General features: G+C 35.8%; 1 protein-coding gene across 3 annotated transcripts in view; it reads left to right on the top strand.

Annotated features, from left to right (window-relative positions):
- LOC150103013 (DNA-dependent protein kinase catalytic subunit-like) overlaps nt 1–19,675 on the top strand; it is an 847,149-nt gene that overhangs the window by 798,967 nt on the left and 28,507 nt on the right. For all 3 annotated transcript variants that reach the window (XM_090397444.1, XM_090397443.1, XM_090397442.1), the window contains one exon: nt 7,940–8,128. In XM_090397444.1, coding sequence (XP_090253570.1) covers nt 7,940–8,128 — 189 coding nt within the window. The remainder of the gene's footprint in view (nt 1–7,939; nt 8,129–19,675) is intronic.

Genomic DNA, 19,675 nt, shown 5'->3' with positions numbered 1-19,675 from the left:
TTTCACGTTAATTTATCCCCTTCAAATCCTGGGTACCAAATTTGAGCACAGTAGTCCAGGTGTGGTCTAATTAAGGCTTTATACAGTGGAATGACAACTTTTTTTATCTTTTATCATCCCCTTCTTGCATTGCAGCAATCCTCTGGATTACCTTCACCACCTTTGCAGTATGTTCCCTGAATTTAAGGTTTCTACCAAAGCAGCTCAAATTGATCCCTTGATTGATCCAGATCCATTGCCTCCCAAACTTCCTCCGAGACCATTCCTCCAATTGAGTATGTAGTCTCCCATCGATGCATCACAAACTTCAAGACTTTTACATTTAGCTGAATTAAACTGATAAACCCAATAGGCAATTCACCTTTGGAATACAATCAGACATTGCTGCTCTTTATTAGTAAGTCTTAACAAGTAGTTGAACCTTGGAATGCATTGTCTGATAGCGGTGAGAGCCCAAACAGTCAATGAAATCGAGTAATGGTATGATCGACTGTGTTTTCTAGGTCTTGTGACTCTAGGCTCCATGGAGGCCTGAATCAAAATCATTTGCCCATCTGTCTAGGTTATTCAAATCCTCTTGCAGGGCTACCACATCTGCAGTATTACTAAGAACCCTTCCCAGTTCATATCATCTGCAAACAACTGATTATTCCCCTGCAGTCCATTCATAATGTCACTGATATAAAGGTTAACAATACAGGTCAAAGTACTGAGTCCTGTGGGATCCCACTTGTAACTTTCTGCTTCTTTGATACTGCTCCCACATGCATACATAACTCTGATACCTATCAGACAGCCAATCCCAAATCCAATTCACTAACCCATGTGCAGTGACTTAAATATCAGTTTATTGTGTGGTATCCTTTCAAATGCCTTTATAAAATCCAAAAAAAAAAAAAAAAAGGCAGAATATGCCTTTCCCCTCACCAACTGCTCTTGTCACCATATTATAAAAGGCAATCATATTACTTAAACAAGAGCACCCCTGAACAAATCCATGCTGACTCTCACAGTTAACATTACCCTCATCTGCCCAATGCTGTAAATGATCCCTCACTAATTTCTTCAAGATCTTAACAACTACTGATGAAATACAAACTAGTCTATAGTTTGACAATTCCAGTCTGCTACTGCCCTTATGCAATGGCACTATCTTACTCTCCTTCCACTCCTTGAATACCTTTCCCATGCCAGACTTTCACTGAAAAGCCAGGTCAATGGAGCTGTCAGTTCTTTAGCACATTCCCTCAGAATCCATGGCAAAATCCCATCCAGTTCCATTGCTTTATTGACATCCAGAGTACTCAGTATATGAAACACGTTCTCCTTGCACTTCTAAACCTCAAACCTGCCCTATCCCTCTAATATTAAAACCTACTTCTCAAGGATGAAATATCTCAATAACGTGTGCATTTAACAATTCCACTATGTCCTTCACATCAGTCACTCTATTCCCATTTTTATCTAACAATGTTATTCTTCCACAATCATTTCTCCACCTACTCACAGCCAATCTCTTCTCATATTTCAGTATTGCCTTCCTTACCATACTAATCATGCTCCTAGCCTGAGTCTTATATTCTTTATGTATCTGCTGTCCACCACTCTCCTTATATCTCTTCCATAGCTTTTTTTTTTACTTGCAGTTTCTGTTTGATGTTGCTTGTCATCCACTTTGAATGAATTTGTGTTCTCTTTTTTACTCATGGTATACAGCTTGCTATTGCTGCTAATAAATATTCTTTCACATATTCCCAAGCACTGATATCTCACCCTTCTAATTCCTCCCTCCATGGAACTGCCCCAAGTTGATATCTAAGACTATTATAATCACCTGCATTATAATTCCACGTGCATTCCTTTCTCTTTGATACTCATTCATGTCTGTTCGTCTTTGAAGTCAAAACCAGATGGTCACTCTCTCCAACTGGAGACAGAATGTCATTTTCTTAGTTATAATCAGCTGTTCTGATGCTGTGATCAAATCTAAAACTCTTGAACCTCATTTTCCTTTTTCTACATGTTGTCTAAGACACTCAAAATTCCAGAAATTCCATTCCCTTATTACTACATGCAGTTTCCTGTTTCCAATTTATATTTATATGAGTTAAAATCTCCCATAACAATCATTCTTCTTGCACTTACCAAGCTCAACTGCCTAAACATCTCATGCTGCTCATCCTCTATGCTCCCTGGCTTGTAGCAACATCTCACTAAATATCATGTCCTGCCCACTTCTGCCTCACACCATATTCTTTCAAAACCATTAGTGCCATTGCCCTCCAAATCCTCCACTCTGAGAGGACATATGTCAATGTTATCACTCATCATAAGCAGTACTCCACCACTGCGTTTTCCCTTCCTATACTGTCGAAAAATGCTATACCCTGTACATCTATTCTTGATAGTATGTCATCTTCCATCACCCATGTCTCAGAGATCTCAATAAATTTGGACAGGCTGATGCTATCAGGGCCATGAATTCATCTGCTTTATTTCGGATACTCCTAGTATTAGTATAAAGAGTCAAGGCATTGTCTCTCTCTCTTTCTATACCTATCAATCCCCCCCCCCCCCAACTCCACTGGATTCTGCATTACCCAATGTATTCCCCATTCTCTCAAGCACCTATTTCCAGAAGAGGCCACCCCTGCTACCTTCCATCCTGATAATTCATTTCTCAGCATTGACAACCTGACTTGTTCAGAGAACAGCATTCTCTCCAGATGCCTACATCCTTCCTCATTCAAATGCAAAACCATCTCTCACCTCCAGTTCCTTTCTGTCTTCAAATGCCCTCTAAGCATTCCACATATTCCAGGCCTCTCTTTCGTCACATTCTAGCTATTACACTATTCATTATTGATGCTCTCCACAGCTCTGCATTATCATTCCTGGGCAACACACACACACATACCCTATCTTCCCTCTCTCAGTGTTCTTCCATACAGCCTCAAGCATGAACCTCAGATCTCTTGCTACCCTATTCACACTGCCTCTCAAGCCATTCGTGCCCACCAACACAATAATTTCATCCACCTTTTCACCTTGTTTAATTGCCATAGTCTGTCATTCTTATATTATTCATATCAGCCTATCATTCTTCCAGGTTCAGGCATTTTCACTCCTCTGGCATTCTGTCTTACACACCATGGACCATCAAGTCTCCATACATCACACCTCCTACCACTCTGTTTCCTCCTTGCTCACCTGCATCCCTCACTCTCTCCCCCTCTAACACTTTCTTTCTTTCTTTGATCCCCTACTTACCTGTTGTCCTGTCATCTCTCCATCCCTGGTTCCAGCATGCGTTCACATTTTTCTCATTCCCTGTCTTTTACTTCATACCCATAACTCTCTTTCTCTCCTACCCCTGATTTGCTTTGCATTCATTGTTTCTAGTAACCTAATCACACTCTTCTTTCACACTTCTCAACTCATTCCCAAAACATTTCACTTTTTCTTTCACTGCATCTCTCTCTCTCTCTCTCTCTCTCTCTCTCTCTCTCTTTCTCTCTCTTTGCAAGCTACCTGCTCTTGCTTGCCATTTGTCCTCCCAGTTAACACCATCTTCGACAATGTCACGATGTTTCAAATTTATTATACTCCCTGCTTTTATTTTTTCATTCATATTCTGCTCATTATCCCCACCCTCAATCATGCTACTTGTCTCTCTCTCGATTGGGATTCTCCTGTTTCTAACACAATGCTGCCGAGGTCCATTATACTAATTTCTAAATCACAAAGTTCTTCCAATTTTCTACATTTTCCATAGACATACACTCCCTGATCTTTCACCTGCCATATATCTAACTGTCGGGATACATACATGCCGCAAGCACTACATACCACAAAATCCCATAGTATGCTGGGTAAAATGTAGTCCTTAAATGGGGGAGGGAGACTTGGTGATAAGCCATTGACAAACTGAGCTACCACTGCCACCATTATTCAAATACTACACTAAGAACTACTACAAACTATACTGAAATATTATGTTTTTAAGTACAAATTCTCCAACTGCAAATTACCCACAGACTATGCATTGTATCTAGATTAGATTCTCCATAATTTAAAGTAAAAACTCTAATAAAAATAACAAAAAGTTATATGTATTTTTTTTTTGCTGCTACCTCTTAAAACATATGACTCTGACCTTGCCTTCTGCCTGACTTTTGACTAAACATATATTTTGGGAATATAAACAATAAACAGCATTTAAATAAAGCTTTGTTTTATTAAAACAAAATTTTATTTAAATACTTGTTCCAATAAAGAAAACCACCAAAAAGAAAACTTTGAAATTTTTACAGCAGATACAGATATAAAGGAAATGCAGAAATTCTGAAATACTGAAAATGTAGGCAAGACTGAAATAGAAAATCTACCTTTGGTGCAGTGAAACACTGCTTCATATTAATCCTCTTAATGCCTTGTGTAGTGTGCCCTATTTTTTATAAACTGGACAAATGACATTACCTTACTGCATATGCTTGTGATATTATCTTTCATCCACGTTGTCAATATATTTGTAGTATCCTGATTTGGTCTTTCCACACTAATCTAATTTTTGTCTCTGCCATGTTTTGTCATGTACAGTTTTCAAATCTGATCACATATCCTTTAAATGTTTTATTATCTGAAAATTTAAATCATCCTGCAAAATTTTAACATCTATATTGACTATTGCTTCACCCAATTTTGCATCATCAGCAAACAACTGAATAGTTCCTCTCACATCACTTCTTATATTGTTCATAGTGATAAGCCAAGAACAGAGTCCTGCAGCATACCACTAATCACAGGACTTCTACTGGACTCTGTTCTTGGCTTATCTTAACAAGTAACAGTAATCCATTCCTGTAATTTTTTGTTAACCAACTTTATGGATTACTGTTACTTGTTCTTTTTTTAGTATTATTATTACGTGACACCTCCAGGGAGTCCAAAGACTCATCGAGGGAGGGCACCTACTCTACAGCTCTGTCTCCACCACTCAATACACCACCTACCAGAGACCGCAATTACACCAACGTCATCTACTGCCCGCCACCACCACTAGTATTTTCACAGACAAACACAAACATCCATGCCCACAGCAGGATTCGAACCTGCAGTCTTTTGGCTGAGAGTGGATATGCTAACCACTCGGCCAACCAGGCAGCTTTTATTGTCACTTTTGGTGTTCATGGTGATAAGCCAAGAACAGAGTCCTGCGGCATACCACTAATTACAGGACTTCTACTGGACTCTGCTCCTGAATAAACTACAGTCTGGTATCTCTCATTCAACCACTCTCTCATCCACTTTGCCAACTTTATATCCATTTGTGCTCTCTCTCTCTCTCTCTCTCTCTCTCTCTCTCTCTCTCTCTCAATCAATCAATCATATCACTTTTACTCTCTCTCTCTCTCTCTCTCTCTCTCTCTCTCTCTCTCTCTCTCAATCAATCAATCATATCACTTTTACTCTCTCTCTCTCTCTCAATCAATCAATCATATCACTTTTACTCTCTCTCTCTCTCTCAATCAATCAATCAATCATATCACTTTTACTCTCTCTCTCTCTCTCAATCAATCAATCATATCATTTTTACTCTCTCTCTCTCTCTCAATCAATCAATCATATCACTTTTATTCTCTCTCTCTCTCTCTCTCTCAATCAATCAATCAATCATATCACTTTTACTCTCTCTCTCTCTCTCTCTCTCTCACAGTCATATACAGGGTGTTCGGGATAAATTTGACATATTTATAATTAATTATATTTTTCCGTAAGTTACATGTATTAACACACACTTCTCTTCATTTAAAAGTTTGGACCCTTCTTCATTCATATACAAGATGTCAGAAAGGATGGATAGCTGGAACCCACCTGAATCATGGAAGAGAATAACTTGTATCATGATGATTCGTGCCCGCCATCAAAATAAGGATATTACGACTGCTGCCCAATGCTACCTGAATACAGTAAAAACAATCAGGCATGAACTAGAGACTTGCAATGGTGACTACGAGGATGTAGCAAGAAGAAAGATCCCTAGCAGACGATCTGATTGCGTTCGTACAGCAGAATTCCTCGCAAATCTGCAGGAACAGGTGTTGAAGAACCCTGACATTGGAATTCGGGCTTTGTTCGTGGAGTTGCTAACTGTAGTCAAGCCCTGGATAACAAGGGTAGCCAATGGTAGGCCGTATGTATGGCAGCAGGATTCGGCCCCTTGCCACACCTCTGGGAAAAGTCAAAAATGGTTGTCTGAAAATTTCTACGACTTCACCAGTCCAAATGTTTGGCCTCCAAACTCCCCAGACCTTAACCCCATGGATTATTTTGTATGGGGCGCAGTTGAAAAAGACACCAATCGCACTTCCAGTAATACAAAAGCCCAGTTAATGGATAAAATTAAAACAGTTTTTGCGGCCCTTCCCAGGGAGACTGTAGCATCAGCTTGTTCGAGGTTCCGAAGCAGAATTGAAGCTGTGATCGATGCTAATGGTGGTTATTTTGAGTAAATCTTGTTGATATTATTGTAATTAACTCTGCCTGTAACGTTTTTTTGTCAATTCATTAAATTTAATAGACACAAAGAAGATTTTCTTTTTCCTTACGAAACTGTCAAATTTATCCCGAACACCCTGTATATGTTAAAGATTCCAAGCAATTTTATAAACTTGGTTTTAATCCTTTTTTCCCAAGTAAGCAAACAAGCAAGTCAAGTTTGCACTAGAAGTATTTTCAGGTCTGAGGCAACTCGTGGTAAAGGTGGAATAAGCTCTGATTACTTTCCTTAGTATCTCCCATAATGCCAAGCACATCTCCTTGCAGACATGTATGATGCTATGCATTAAGGAAAGGACCACTACCCAGACTGGTTTCGACCTTTATTGAGGTCTCGTCAGTGGGAGCCAGACCCTGAGATGCAAGGTTGAAGTAATGCAGAACTTATAAATTTTGCCTATACAAGTTGCCTCAAAGTGCTTTGATCTTATTAAATAAAAATCTCAGGATGAGAGAAAGAAAGGTTTTTTACCTTGGGTATACTATACATTAAAGATACCAAGCAATTTTATAAACTTGGTTTAATTTTTTTTTCCCAAGTAAGTCAAGTTTGCACCTGAATTATTTTCAGGTCTGAGGCAACTTGTGGTAAAGGTGGAATAAGCTCTGATCACTCTCCTTAGTATCTCCCGTAATGCAAAGTGCATATTTTTGCTGACATACTGACGAGACCTCAATAAAGGTCAAAACCGGTCTGGGTAGTGGCCCTTTCCTTAATGCATAGCATCATACATGTCAGCAAGGAGATGTGCTTTGCATTATGGGAGATACTAAATAAAATGATCAGAGCTTATTCCACCTTTACCACGAGATGCCTCAGACCTGAAAATACTTCAGGTGCAAACTTGACTTACTTCCTTGTTTGCTTACTTGAGAAAAAAGGATTAAAACCAAGTTTATAAAATTGCTTGGTATCTTTAATGTATAAGAAAGGTAAAAAACTTTCTCAATCATATATCTTTTATGCTCTCTCTCTCAATCCTATCTTCTGGTACACTGTCATACACATTTGCATGCATGTTCCCTGTTACATTTACGGCTTTAATCTCTCGACCTAACTCGCACTTCCAACACTCATTTTCGTAACATTTTCGGTGTGCTCTGCCACCACTCCTGCTTTCGGACCAAAGTCCTTCTGGTTGAATTCCTTGAACAATGATTCTTTGGATGCCATTGTTCTGCTTTGCATCAGTGCAATGTGCTCTGCTCTGTAACTTATGGTACAAAATAACTTATATTCAAATAAAAATTTTGTCTTAAGACTAATTAATAACACCAGAATATAATCTGGTTCTAATGCAATTTCTAACTAATATTGCTAATTCTAACTAATACACAGATGTGACTGTACACTAACATAATTTATGTTTAATTTTTGCAGTTTCTTCCAATTCCTGAATTGATGCCGTTCAGATTAACACCTCAGTTTCTAAACTTGATGCTTCCTCACAAAGTAAGAGGTCTTTTGCAGTCAACAATGTTCTATGCCCTTAATGCGCTTCGCACAAATTATGATCTCCTCTTGAATGTCATGGATGTTTTTGTTAAGGAACCAACTGTTGACTGGCAAGTAAGTTGCAAATTTTTCATTTAGCTAGTAGTCAAATTTGTTGTTTCAAGGATACTTGCAACATAAGACTGAATGATATAATCACGTAATCACAAGAAAGATATTTATTTAACCAAATATTTTGGTTAAATAAATATCTTTCTTGTGATTACGTGATTATATCATTTAGTAATCAAATTATTTACTTAAACTTGAGTGATAATCAGCACCTGGGAATTCTATGATTTCTTTTTAAAAGTTTTAATGGTGCCTTCGAGTTGTTTAATGTGAGTCTAGAAATTTCCCAAAGAATGGAAAGAGGGTAAGCTGATTGTGTAGCAAGGATTAAGTGTTGGCTATTATTCATGTTTCTTTTGATGCCATTCACTTTCAAGTACAAAGCAAACTGAATATTTAGTCTCCTGATATTTTATTAGATTCTTAAATCAATCACATTCAGTGCATTTTAGTCTGCTTTACCAGTTTTCTTTTTACAAAAGTCCCTATCAAAGAATTACTGTTTAAAAGAAATCATCACCCCCCATCCAAGATTTCATAATCATATTTTATTTCACTTAGAACTCAACTTTTATCTTCAGAGTATAGTGATGATGACACACACACACACACACCACCATTCAATTTTTCTTTCAAGAAATATCACCAGATACTGGGTTCAAGGCTACATTATGAGTAGTCACTGTATTTATGGAAAATTATTGGTTTTTATCAGCTTTACTGTGTTTTTTCCTTAGAAAATTAGTGCTTTATAGTATTTATAGTATATTAGTGTAGATTTTCTTATTTTTAGAGTATTTAGTGTTTTTATAACATATTTTTATTAGAGTATTGCAAAATTAAATACAGTTTGAAGTGATGCCAAAAACTCACACAAAATGGTATGCTAACAAGAACAAGAAGACTTGCCCTGCTAAGGAGGATATTGAAAATGATATAAAGTTAAAGTAGATTATTAGGCAGACAACATGGGAATTGCAGAAAGTCAAGCAGCAGTTAAATGAACATGGGGAGGATAAGAAAATTAAGCAGCAAAGTAGGAAATAACAAAGTACAGAATTAGGTGAGTTACTACATAATGAAATAAGGTAAGTTTCATCAATTATAAAAAAGAAGGATATTATTTGGTATGGTCACTCTATCATAAAACATGCTATTGATGAGCAAGTTGTTTTCCCAAAGCAAAAATTACAAATATTACACATGCAATTGAAAAACAGAAAAGCAAAGCAAAAGAGATCATAATTCTAGTAGGTACAAATGACTTAACTAGCAATAAGTTCAGTATGAGAGAGGATATGAAAGGGTTGTTGGAAGAAGCGAGAAAGTGAAAATCATAGGTATGTTACCTAGATAATGATAGAAATGAATTAAGAAGGAGGGCTACAATGGCAAAGGATTCTATGCATAGATTGTATAGAAGGAACAGATGTGGATTTTTGAGTATGTGGAGTGAGTGAGGGAGGGAGGAATGGATTTGTATAAGAGGGATGGCCTACACTAGAATGTGTTTGGTATCAGCAGTCTTGAAAAATTATTAATCAGTATGAGACCTAACACAGAGAGTCAGGGAACAGGGAAACTAAATTATTATGGGAGGAATGGTAGGAATCTGTGTGTAAGAGCAACAATTTTATGTAACTGTGTTAATGATAGGAATGGGTATTATCATGGAAATGATTATGAAAAGAGAACACTTTTGTGTTCATCTGGTTTGCGCCTAACAAGCATGTGCAAAGATACCTGCATAAGTAAGACATTAGATAAGAACAGAGATCTGCAAGTTGTCGAGCTGTCATACAGACTACAGACAAGTGTACAAAAAAAAGCATCCAGGTAGCTTATTATGTCTGTACATCAATGCTAGGAGTATCAGAAATAAAGGGGTTGAGTTTATTGCCATTGTCAATTCATATTAGGGCCTCAGATTGTAGGTGTTAGTGAGATAAATTAAGTGATTATGGAAAACCTTTTTTTTCTTGGAATATATGGGAACTGCATGGTTTGGCAAATGACGAGAACAAATGAAATGCATGTTGTACTCAGCAACAGTGTTGTTAATCACAATGCTACTGAGCACAGCAACACTGTGATTAGCATTTGAGGTTAGTAATAGATGGTAGTTTACTATTATTATTATTATTATTATTACGGGTATCTCCATGGAGTCAGTAGACTCATCATGTGAGACCCAAACTATCAAAACAATATCTATCATATCTCTTCTTGAATTCATTTACAGATGAAGAACTCACAACTGAGACATGCAATGCATTCCACTCATTCACCATCCTTCAGGCAAAACACCTTGTTCTCACACCCTTGTTAACCACACTTTTCCTTAATTTCCAAGGATGACCTCTTGTTCTTCCATCACTATCACACAGCTGAAACATTTCCCCTGCATCAATCTTATAAAAACCTTTAAGTAATTTAAATGTTTCTATCATATCACGAACAGTAGAAAACACCTGTGTGAAAGGACATTGCCCTGTGCTATTTCTATGTTAATGAGAGTTAATATGAAGAAAGGATGGCATCGACTATGACAAGCAACCAGAAACATAATTGTAGTCCAGTTGTAGATGATGGATATTAGACAATACGAATGTAATTGAATGAGTATCATTATTATTATTATTATTATTCGGGCACCTCCATGGAATCCAAAGATTCATCATGGGAGGCCCAATCTACTCACACAATCTATCATACCTCCTTGAACCCATTAATGGAAAAGCATGCACAACTGACTTTGGCAACTTGTTCTACTCATTTTTCAACACTCTCCATATGCAAAAAATCTAGTCCTCACACCCCTACTGACCACACCTTTATTCATCTTCCAGGGATGACCCCCTTGTTGCCAAATGCTGAAACATTTCCTCTGCATCTATCCTATAAAATCCTTTAAGTAACTTAAATGTTTCTATCATATCCCTTCTTTTTCTCCTATCAACCAATTTATGCAATCCACACACCTTCAGTCTATTCTCAAAGGGCACAAGCCACTCACCATCTTGATCACTCCCCACTGCTTCTTCCACATCCAGAAAACCAAGAAATCCAGGAGACCAGACTTGAGCACAGATCCATATGGGGACATATCAAGGTCTTATAAAGAGGAATTACAACTTCCTTTTCTCTACTTATTAATGTGTTCTTCACTAGCCAAGTAATTTTATGCTACCTTAGCAATATGTCCTCTAAACTTTAACTCTCTGTCTACCCACAACCCCTAAATCTCTAGCTTCATCTATTTCCTGGAGTACAGTGCAATCAATGTGATAAACAGCTTGTAATCTATTTATCCCTAAGTGCATAACTTCACATTTCTCGACATTAAACTGACACCCATTAACTTTTGCCCATACTTACAGCCTATTTAAATCATCCTGCAAGCTCTCCACATTACCTTGATTAAATATTACTCTACCTAATTTTGTATCATCAGTAAACAACTGAATATTTCCTTTCAGGTTATTTCCTATATCATTTATCTACAAATTAAACAGCAATTGTCCCAGCACTGAACCTTGTGGCACACCACTAGTCACCTGCTTTCTCCCCAATGCTGTCCCTCTATATATACTACTTTATGATATCTGTCCAGCAGTCACCTTCTTATCTATTTAGCCAGGGTCATATCCATCCCATTTGTTCTAATTTGCATAACAGTGTTCCATGTGGTATTCTGTCAAATGCCTTTGCAAAATCATCATGTAGCCATTTCCTTTATCCAACTCAGCTGTTACTCTATTATAAAAAGTTAGTAAATTACTAAGACATGACCGACCCTTCACTTCACGAAGCCATGTTAACCCTCATGCAGTATCCTATTTTTATCTACCCATTCTTGAATTCTCTTTTTTACCAATTTTTCTAATACTTTTCCACCACGCCTGAGATACTGATTGGTCTATAATTTGCTACTGTTGTCTTAGAACCTCCCTTATGCAAAGGAATAATTTTGCCATCTTTTAACTCCCTTGGAACTCTACCAGAGCTGAGACTTAAGTTAAACAGCTTGTTAAAGGCATCGCCAGTTCTCTTGCACATTCTTGCAAAACCCTAGCTGATATCCAATCTAATCCCACAGCTGTATTTACATCGAGATTCTGCAATATCATAAGGACCTCCAATTCATCCACTACTGTTTCCACATTAGTGTCTGTCACATAGGTTAAAGCAGTAACCTCACTAGGAAGATGTATGCTTGCAGAGTGATCACTCAGTAACTCAACTATTTTATCCACTTTCATCTCCTCATGACCATCACCACTCATTAAGGTTAATATTCATAATCATTCTTCCTCTTATTTGCCACATAACGAAATAACTCTTTGGGATTTCCTTTGGCCTGTTTGGCTAAATTCTGATCATAATCTGATTTTACCTTCCTTGCCATGCTGGTCACCTTTCTTGCCTGAGTCTTGTACTGTTCATGAGTTTGCTGGTCACCTTTCTATTTATATACCTTCCACAGCATTTTCTTCTTCTGCAGCTCATGCTTAATGATATTTCTCATCCATCTAACCCCTACCCAATTAATCTTCCTTACCCCTACGTATACAATTTAATACTGCTTCCTCTAGATAACCCTTACCTGTATCCCATACACTACTAACATCCTTACCCTGCAGTGTTTTATACCATGGTACAGATTTAAGCTTCTTCCTAAGCATGTCATAATCACCTGCCTTGTAGTTCCACAAATATCCCTTCTTTCTTGATAGAATATTCCTCATGTTTTACAATTTCCAAAGTCAAAACTGCATGGTCATTTTCACTAATTGAAGGCAATGTTGTCAACTTGGTTATGGATAGCTCTTCTGATCCTATGACCAGGTCCAATACTCTCCCACCCCCTAGTCCCTTCCATCACATGCTACCTTAAGTAATTATCTCTCATCAGGTGTATAAATTATATTTCCTTTCTGCCATGTGATCTTTCTTCCTTCTAGTCTGGTCAGTATTCAACTGTATCTCCATAGTTGAAGTCCCCCATAATAATCACTCGATCTGTACTTATTGTACTAATTTGGCGATGCATGTCTTCTAGATCATCTGTGGAATTCCCTGGCTTATAGCAACAACAAACTGTATATTTTTTCATTCTGGTCTTAATCTCACACCAGATTGCTTCCAATGAACAGCCACCCTCCTGCCTGTCTCCTATTCTTTTTGGTTGCAATTCATCTGCTATCATCAGCAGTACTCCTCCCCCCATCCTCTCTTCTCTACCTTCCCTGAAAATACTAAACCATTCATATTCAATCCCTGTAATTACATCATCTGCTGTTAGCCAAGTCTCACTAATGCCTATAACTTTTGGCGAGGTTGCACTTAATCATTGCCAAAAACTCATCTCTCTTGTTGCTGTTATTTCTGGCATTAGTATATAGAAACGGCAACATCCCTTTATTCCCTCACCCACCTTTACTTTTTTGAATTGACTAACCTATTCAATATTTTTGCTTGAGAGACTAGATTCCTCACTTGGTCATTCTCACACTCACTCACTTGCTTCCACACTAATTGCTTAAGTTTCTCAGAATTTGCACTTCAGCATGCTCGGTGAACAAAGCTCCTCTCCAGACATCTAACACCAAAACCATTCAGATGCAGTCCATCTGCATTGTACAAATCCTTTCTGCCAAACAGAGACCACAGATCCACAAATTCTACAACATTCCTTTTGCACAATCTACGTATAGATGCATTGGTTATCAATGCCCTCCTCCTCAGTTCGCCTCTATCATAGTGTGGTAGGAGACTTACAATCTTCACCTTCTCGCTCTTCAGTTTTGCCTCTTCTAACAACTCCTTTACATCCTCCCTCATAAAATACTTCTCGCCTCTCAAATCATTGGTACCAACCAAGACAATCATTTCCTTTGACTTACCTTTTTGCATTCAGATGGTGTGACTAATATCGTATATAGTACTCCCCTGATTGAGTCTCCATACATAATTTTCTTCTTAACTTGTTTTTCTTGTTTGTTTGGTTGTTTATTATTCTTTCAGATCACTTGTTTCTTTCTTTTTTTCACCCCTGCTTAACTCTTGCTGCTTCTGCAGTTTTTCAGTTTCGTGCTTTGTCCTATGAAGGATAACATTTAAACACACTGTTTCATTATTGATATCCATTTCGTTCTCCTCTATTTCCACGACTGCATGTTCAACATTATTAACATCATTTTCCATCTTATCGTCGGTGTTTGTTGCATTCTCGTCACCTAACAGACACTCACATTTAAAACATTTAATGTATATTTTCTCTCCGGTTTCAACTTCCTTCCACATATTCTTTCATTTTCTTGATGCATACATTTCACATACACCGCACTGAATAATATCCCGAAATCGAAATCGCCGGATAGCGTGGTCTTTGCTGACATTGTTCGCCGCGCTTGTGCCATGCCCAAAATATCACACTAAAAATGTTATAAATATACTAATACTCTAAAACACAAAAATCTACACTAATACACTATAATACTCTAATTTTCTGATGAAAAAAACATAACAAAACAGATAAAAATTGCTAATTGCACACAAACGCTAAATTACTCGACCACTCTCAATAACCTCAAACCCAAATCTTTGAATTTGTATGTCCTCTTTATTTTCTATTTTTGTACCAAACTCCTTACAGAAATTACAGAAGTTTGTTGAAGAATCCTTGAAATTTGCAATGGATTTTTTTAGAAGTACATCATAATTAGCATTAAGCAAAAATTATAAACAATAACTAGTTCTATCCTAATGTGCTTGTTTTAGTTGATTCTGCAATAGATGTCAACACTTCTGTCCCCTTCGTTTTCTCAGAAATCTCATAACTCTGGTTCTTAATCTTTGATCAGCTGTTTTATTTCTAACCCCCTTCTCAATCCCATGTGTTAAAATTATTTTGAGCACTCTCTTGTATAGTGATAGTTTAGTATTTTGATGAATTTGGCTTATTTCTTATAATTTATCAATCGAAACTTCCCCCCATCAACTAGACTAGCTTTCCATATTTAATCTGCGTTCTGTACTTCTATAAATTTTGCCTTAATAGCTGAAACATTTTACTTGTTCGGAATGTTTTATAATGTTCTGGCCAATTTTGATAATTTTGGAATGTTTGTTTTTTCCCACTCACAATTTGTTGGAGCATTTATTAAAAATTAATTAATGAATTCTATAGAGACTTGCAATAGGTTTGTTTAAGAAAACATCATATAAGTAAGAAAAACAGTGAAGTTAGAAATCCCTTATTCCTTTCAATTTACCTTTATTCACTTCATTGGTGTAATAATTTCATTTAATTCGGAGTATTTATGAATGAACTTTGTTTCTGTATTCTGTATATGCACTTTTATTGCTTCCATTGCATCAGTTATTATTTTTGGAAAATAGCCATAATTATACTTTATTTTCCAGATAGTTTTTTATATATACGAAGGATTGATTATGATAGATTTATTCACTGTTCCAGATTAGCAGATTGAGATATAAAATTATAATGATATTTTACTAATTCTATTATTTGTTAAAACGGTTTACTGTTGGTATGGAAGTAGTGGCTTCTTTAATGATAATAAATATTATTATTATTGCTATTGTTGTTTTATTGACTAAACTGATCTCCGTTTGCCAATCGGTAACAAAATATTTCTCATAAGAAATTACCATGGTTCAAATCACTTGTGGAATGCTACAATATACACTAGCATTAGAAGAATGCATACTTTTTCGACTAAAAGTTGCATAATCTTAAATGCATTTGGCAGAAAATTACACATTGCTCGCCAGTGAAGAGTTATTAAAACCTAACATGTGAAAGAACAACACAAAAAATATTTCTATTTTAAGATATTTTCTATTACTTTCCATCACTTATTTAAATACAAAATAGTAAATTACAATACACCTTTTTATCACAAAATGCAACATATTTATTCTGGTTTGTTTTCTTGGTCCCACCATCCTCACATCCCTTCACAGTGCTATGACATGCAGTCTTTCATGCAGCAGAGTCATAGAGTAAGATGACCAGCCAATTCCTTCTACCTCTAATATGCACATGGACACTACAAATCCTCCAAAATATCAGAGTTACTATAGCCTCATTTCTGAACGTGTATACAGCTAATTGACAAACATATGACAAGTATGGTGGATGTCAGTGCCACACATCTACTGTTGAAAGACTTCCACCTCAAAAAGGAAAGAAAATCCTTTGATCTCCAGACATACGCACAGGCACTTCAGCACCTCTGACAAATCAGTTACCAAGTAATCATTTTAATAAGTGTATATAGCCAATCAGATAACAAGCATAGTGGTTGTCAGTGCCACACATATGCCATCCAAAGCTTAATGATGCTAGTGTCCTGAGAGACAACCCGCATCAAAACAGAAAAGAAATCAGCATGCACCTCACTGCCTCTTTGTATTGATTTCTATTAACCTCTGGCTAATAGAAATCGATCTTAATCTCCAAATTAACTTTGGAAATTTAAATTAATTATTAAAGGTTCATTCAATCCAAAAGAAGAGACAAAAATTCCAGTACTAGAAAACTTTGAAATAAAATGAATAAGAATATTCTTATTCTTATTCATTGTGGGGCTTCATTGTGACGTAACAGTTATAGAAAGATTGATCACAAAAATGTCTGTTTAAAAATGAAAGCGTGATTTTATTTCAAATCCAAAAATGTCTTGCATTGCTGCTTGGCATTATTTGCATTGTAGTTTTATCATAATTATTACTTGTTGGCTATCAGAAGCAGATATACTAACTGGTATTGAGCGTAACGGTACAGTCTTTTTAGAAATGATAGGAGATGGAGGGGGGGGAACTACTGCCAGCATATAACATAACCCCATCCATACAGTCATATACATGAGAAGAGATAGTCGAAAATACAATTGCCTGATCCTGTATTTACCACATAAAAATATGGGGCCCCTCCAAACAGCTATACTGCAGCCATCATAACGTGTAAACTGGCAGACCATTATGTCACTGTACTACAGTTGCATACTGAACCAGAAGCCTTAAAACTCACTGAGACTACAAAACAGTTTAATAGCATCACAAATGAAAGTATAATAAATGATGAAATCAGAAAACAGACTGGATGCAGATAGCATCTTCATACTCTGCTGTATATACTAATCTTAAACTTACATTTAATAAAATATATAACAAAGCATTAACAAAAATAAAAATATGCTTCCAAACCAGATGGAATTCATGGATAACAAACAACATATTAATAGATATAAAAAAAAAAAAGATTCCCTATGGAAACAACTTAAGAGGGCACCTAACAATACAGTTTTACAAGCTGAATACAAAAGAAAATGGAATCTGTTAACAACACAGATTAGAATGCAAAAAGAAAGTATTATAGAAACAAATTAACAACAGCTCAGAATGACATAAAGGAAACTTGGCACCTGCTCAATGAAATGCTGGACGATACACATAAAACCACTGCCTCAGAAACAATAAAACACTTTGCTTGTGAGCCCAAATCCCTCAAACAGTTGGCAAACAACTTTAATCAGCACTTCGTAAACTCTGTTCAAAAACTTCAGGAAACGTTCTCTCCTTACACAAAGAAATATTCTGCACGAGGGACACGATCAACTGGGCTATGGCCAAGTGGGCGACGGAATAAAAGATCAAATATCCTGGTAATAGATCAAATCTGTTGATCTATTACCAGGTAAAAATGAGTTATAAGAAAGGTATAAATATGAAATTTAAAAAATCTCGCTTATAATTAAGTTTATTTTTATTGTCTAGAATTACGAATTGTATAGAAGTTATATTGAAATTTCCCATAGAATTACAGTATAAACATAAAATTTAATCTCGCTTATAATTAAGTTTATTTTTATTGTGTAGAATTACAAATTGTATAGAAGTTATATTGAAATTTCCCATACAAAAAATTAGTCAGCTAGTTAATAAATATTTATATTATATATTTTCGTTTATATCATATATCAAAATTTGTAGGATCATTTAAGAAAGAGATGGTTAAAAAGAGTGGTCCGAAAATGATTTAAAATTGAAAAAGGTATAATTGCACAATATTAAAATAAAGAAAAAATACAGTTTTTTAATTCATTTATTAATATTATTTTGTAAAGAAGTATTTCTGAGCTTCACTACGTAAGGTCTCTTCTTTGGAAATTTATCATTTGTGCGTTTTTTGTGTGTGGTTATTTAGTTCAATATGCATTCGCAAGATATTTTGACTTCTGTTAAACAGTAAGACTAGTTGTTTGTTGATTCCATTGTTTCCAATATTTGTGTCAACATTACAGTTACAACATGCAAAGAACAACTTTAAGTAAATAAAAAGTATGTATTCAAAATTTATAATCTTAATTGTATGCTAAATTGTATACGTAACATCTAAATTAATTTAAATAAATTTCAAACTCTTGATTATCTCTCAAATGAAACAAATTGCTAAATACAATTATTATGATGAATCTTTTATTTGTGTCCCCACAAATAAAAATAGTACTGAAAAAATTCTTAATTATATCAATAGTAAAAACTTTTTTTTAAATTTTATTTTTATATTTATATTTCTTGTTTCTATTCTTCAGAAATGGATAATTCAAGAATAGTAAGTTAAAGAGACAAGGAAAATTATGCTTGGAATGGGTATCTTTATGTTAAAGACAAGATTGATAAGGAAGGTTCGATTCAATTTTGACGATGTGAAAATAAAAACAAAGGATGCAAAGGTAGAATATGGACACATGTCAGTGATGGATCACTAATTTCTGAAAAACAAGAACACACATGTAGCAGTTCTGGTAGTGTGGCCAGAGTAATAATGCAAGGAAGTTAGTACAACAGCCAAAAATTTTGCGGATACAACAATGAGCAACCCATCACAAATCAGAACTCAAGTTCTACAAAATGTTTCTTCCGCAGTAGAAGGAATGCTTCCAAATCATAGCAGTCTGTGCAGAAATATTCAAAGAAGAAGATTAAAAAATGTAAAAGCCCCAATTAATCCTGATTCTAGGGAAACAATAATTATTCCTGAAGAATACTTAAATTATGAATTCAGTCCATAACAATTTGAATGTTTTTTATTGGCTGATTCTGGATCAGAACAGGTCGACCAAGAGAATATTAATTTTTGGTTTTCGTGAAAGCCATGCAGTGTGGAGCCAAAGCATGAATGGATTATTTACAGATGGCACATTTTTACTTTTTTTCCCTTTTTTTGCTCAAATTTTTGTTATTTTGGCTAGAAAGGATGGAGGTTCTGTTTTCCCTGTTTTATATTGTTTACTACCTAATAATACTCTTGAAACATACACAAAATTATTTTATATGATACATGAAATGTGGCCATTACTAGATCCCAAAAATATAAATGTTGATTTTGAAATTGCCATTCATATCAAGTTTTACATATAGTATTTCCACAAGCTAACATAAATGGGTGCTTATTTCATCTCGTACAAAATCTTCGTAAGCATTTAGTTTCATGCAGTCTTTTAACCAGATGTAATT

Source organism: Typopeltis vanoorti, chromosome 9 (assembly GCF_054136105.1).
Source record: "Typopeltis vanoorti isolate ZY-2024b chromosome 9, IOZ_Tvanoo_1.0, whole genome shotgun sequence".
NCBI lineage: Eukaryota > Metazoa > Arthropoda > Arachnida > Uropygi > Thelyphonidae > Typopeltis > Typopeltis vanoorti.
This window is presented reverse-complemented; position numbering and strand designations above follow the sequence as displayed.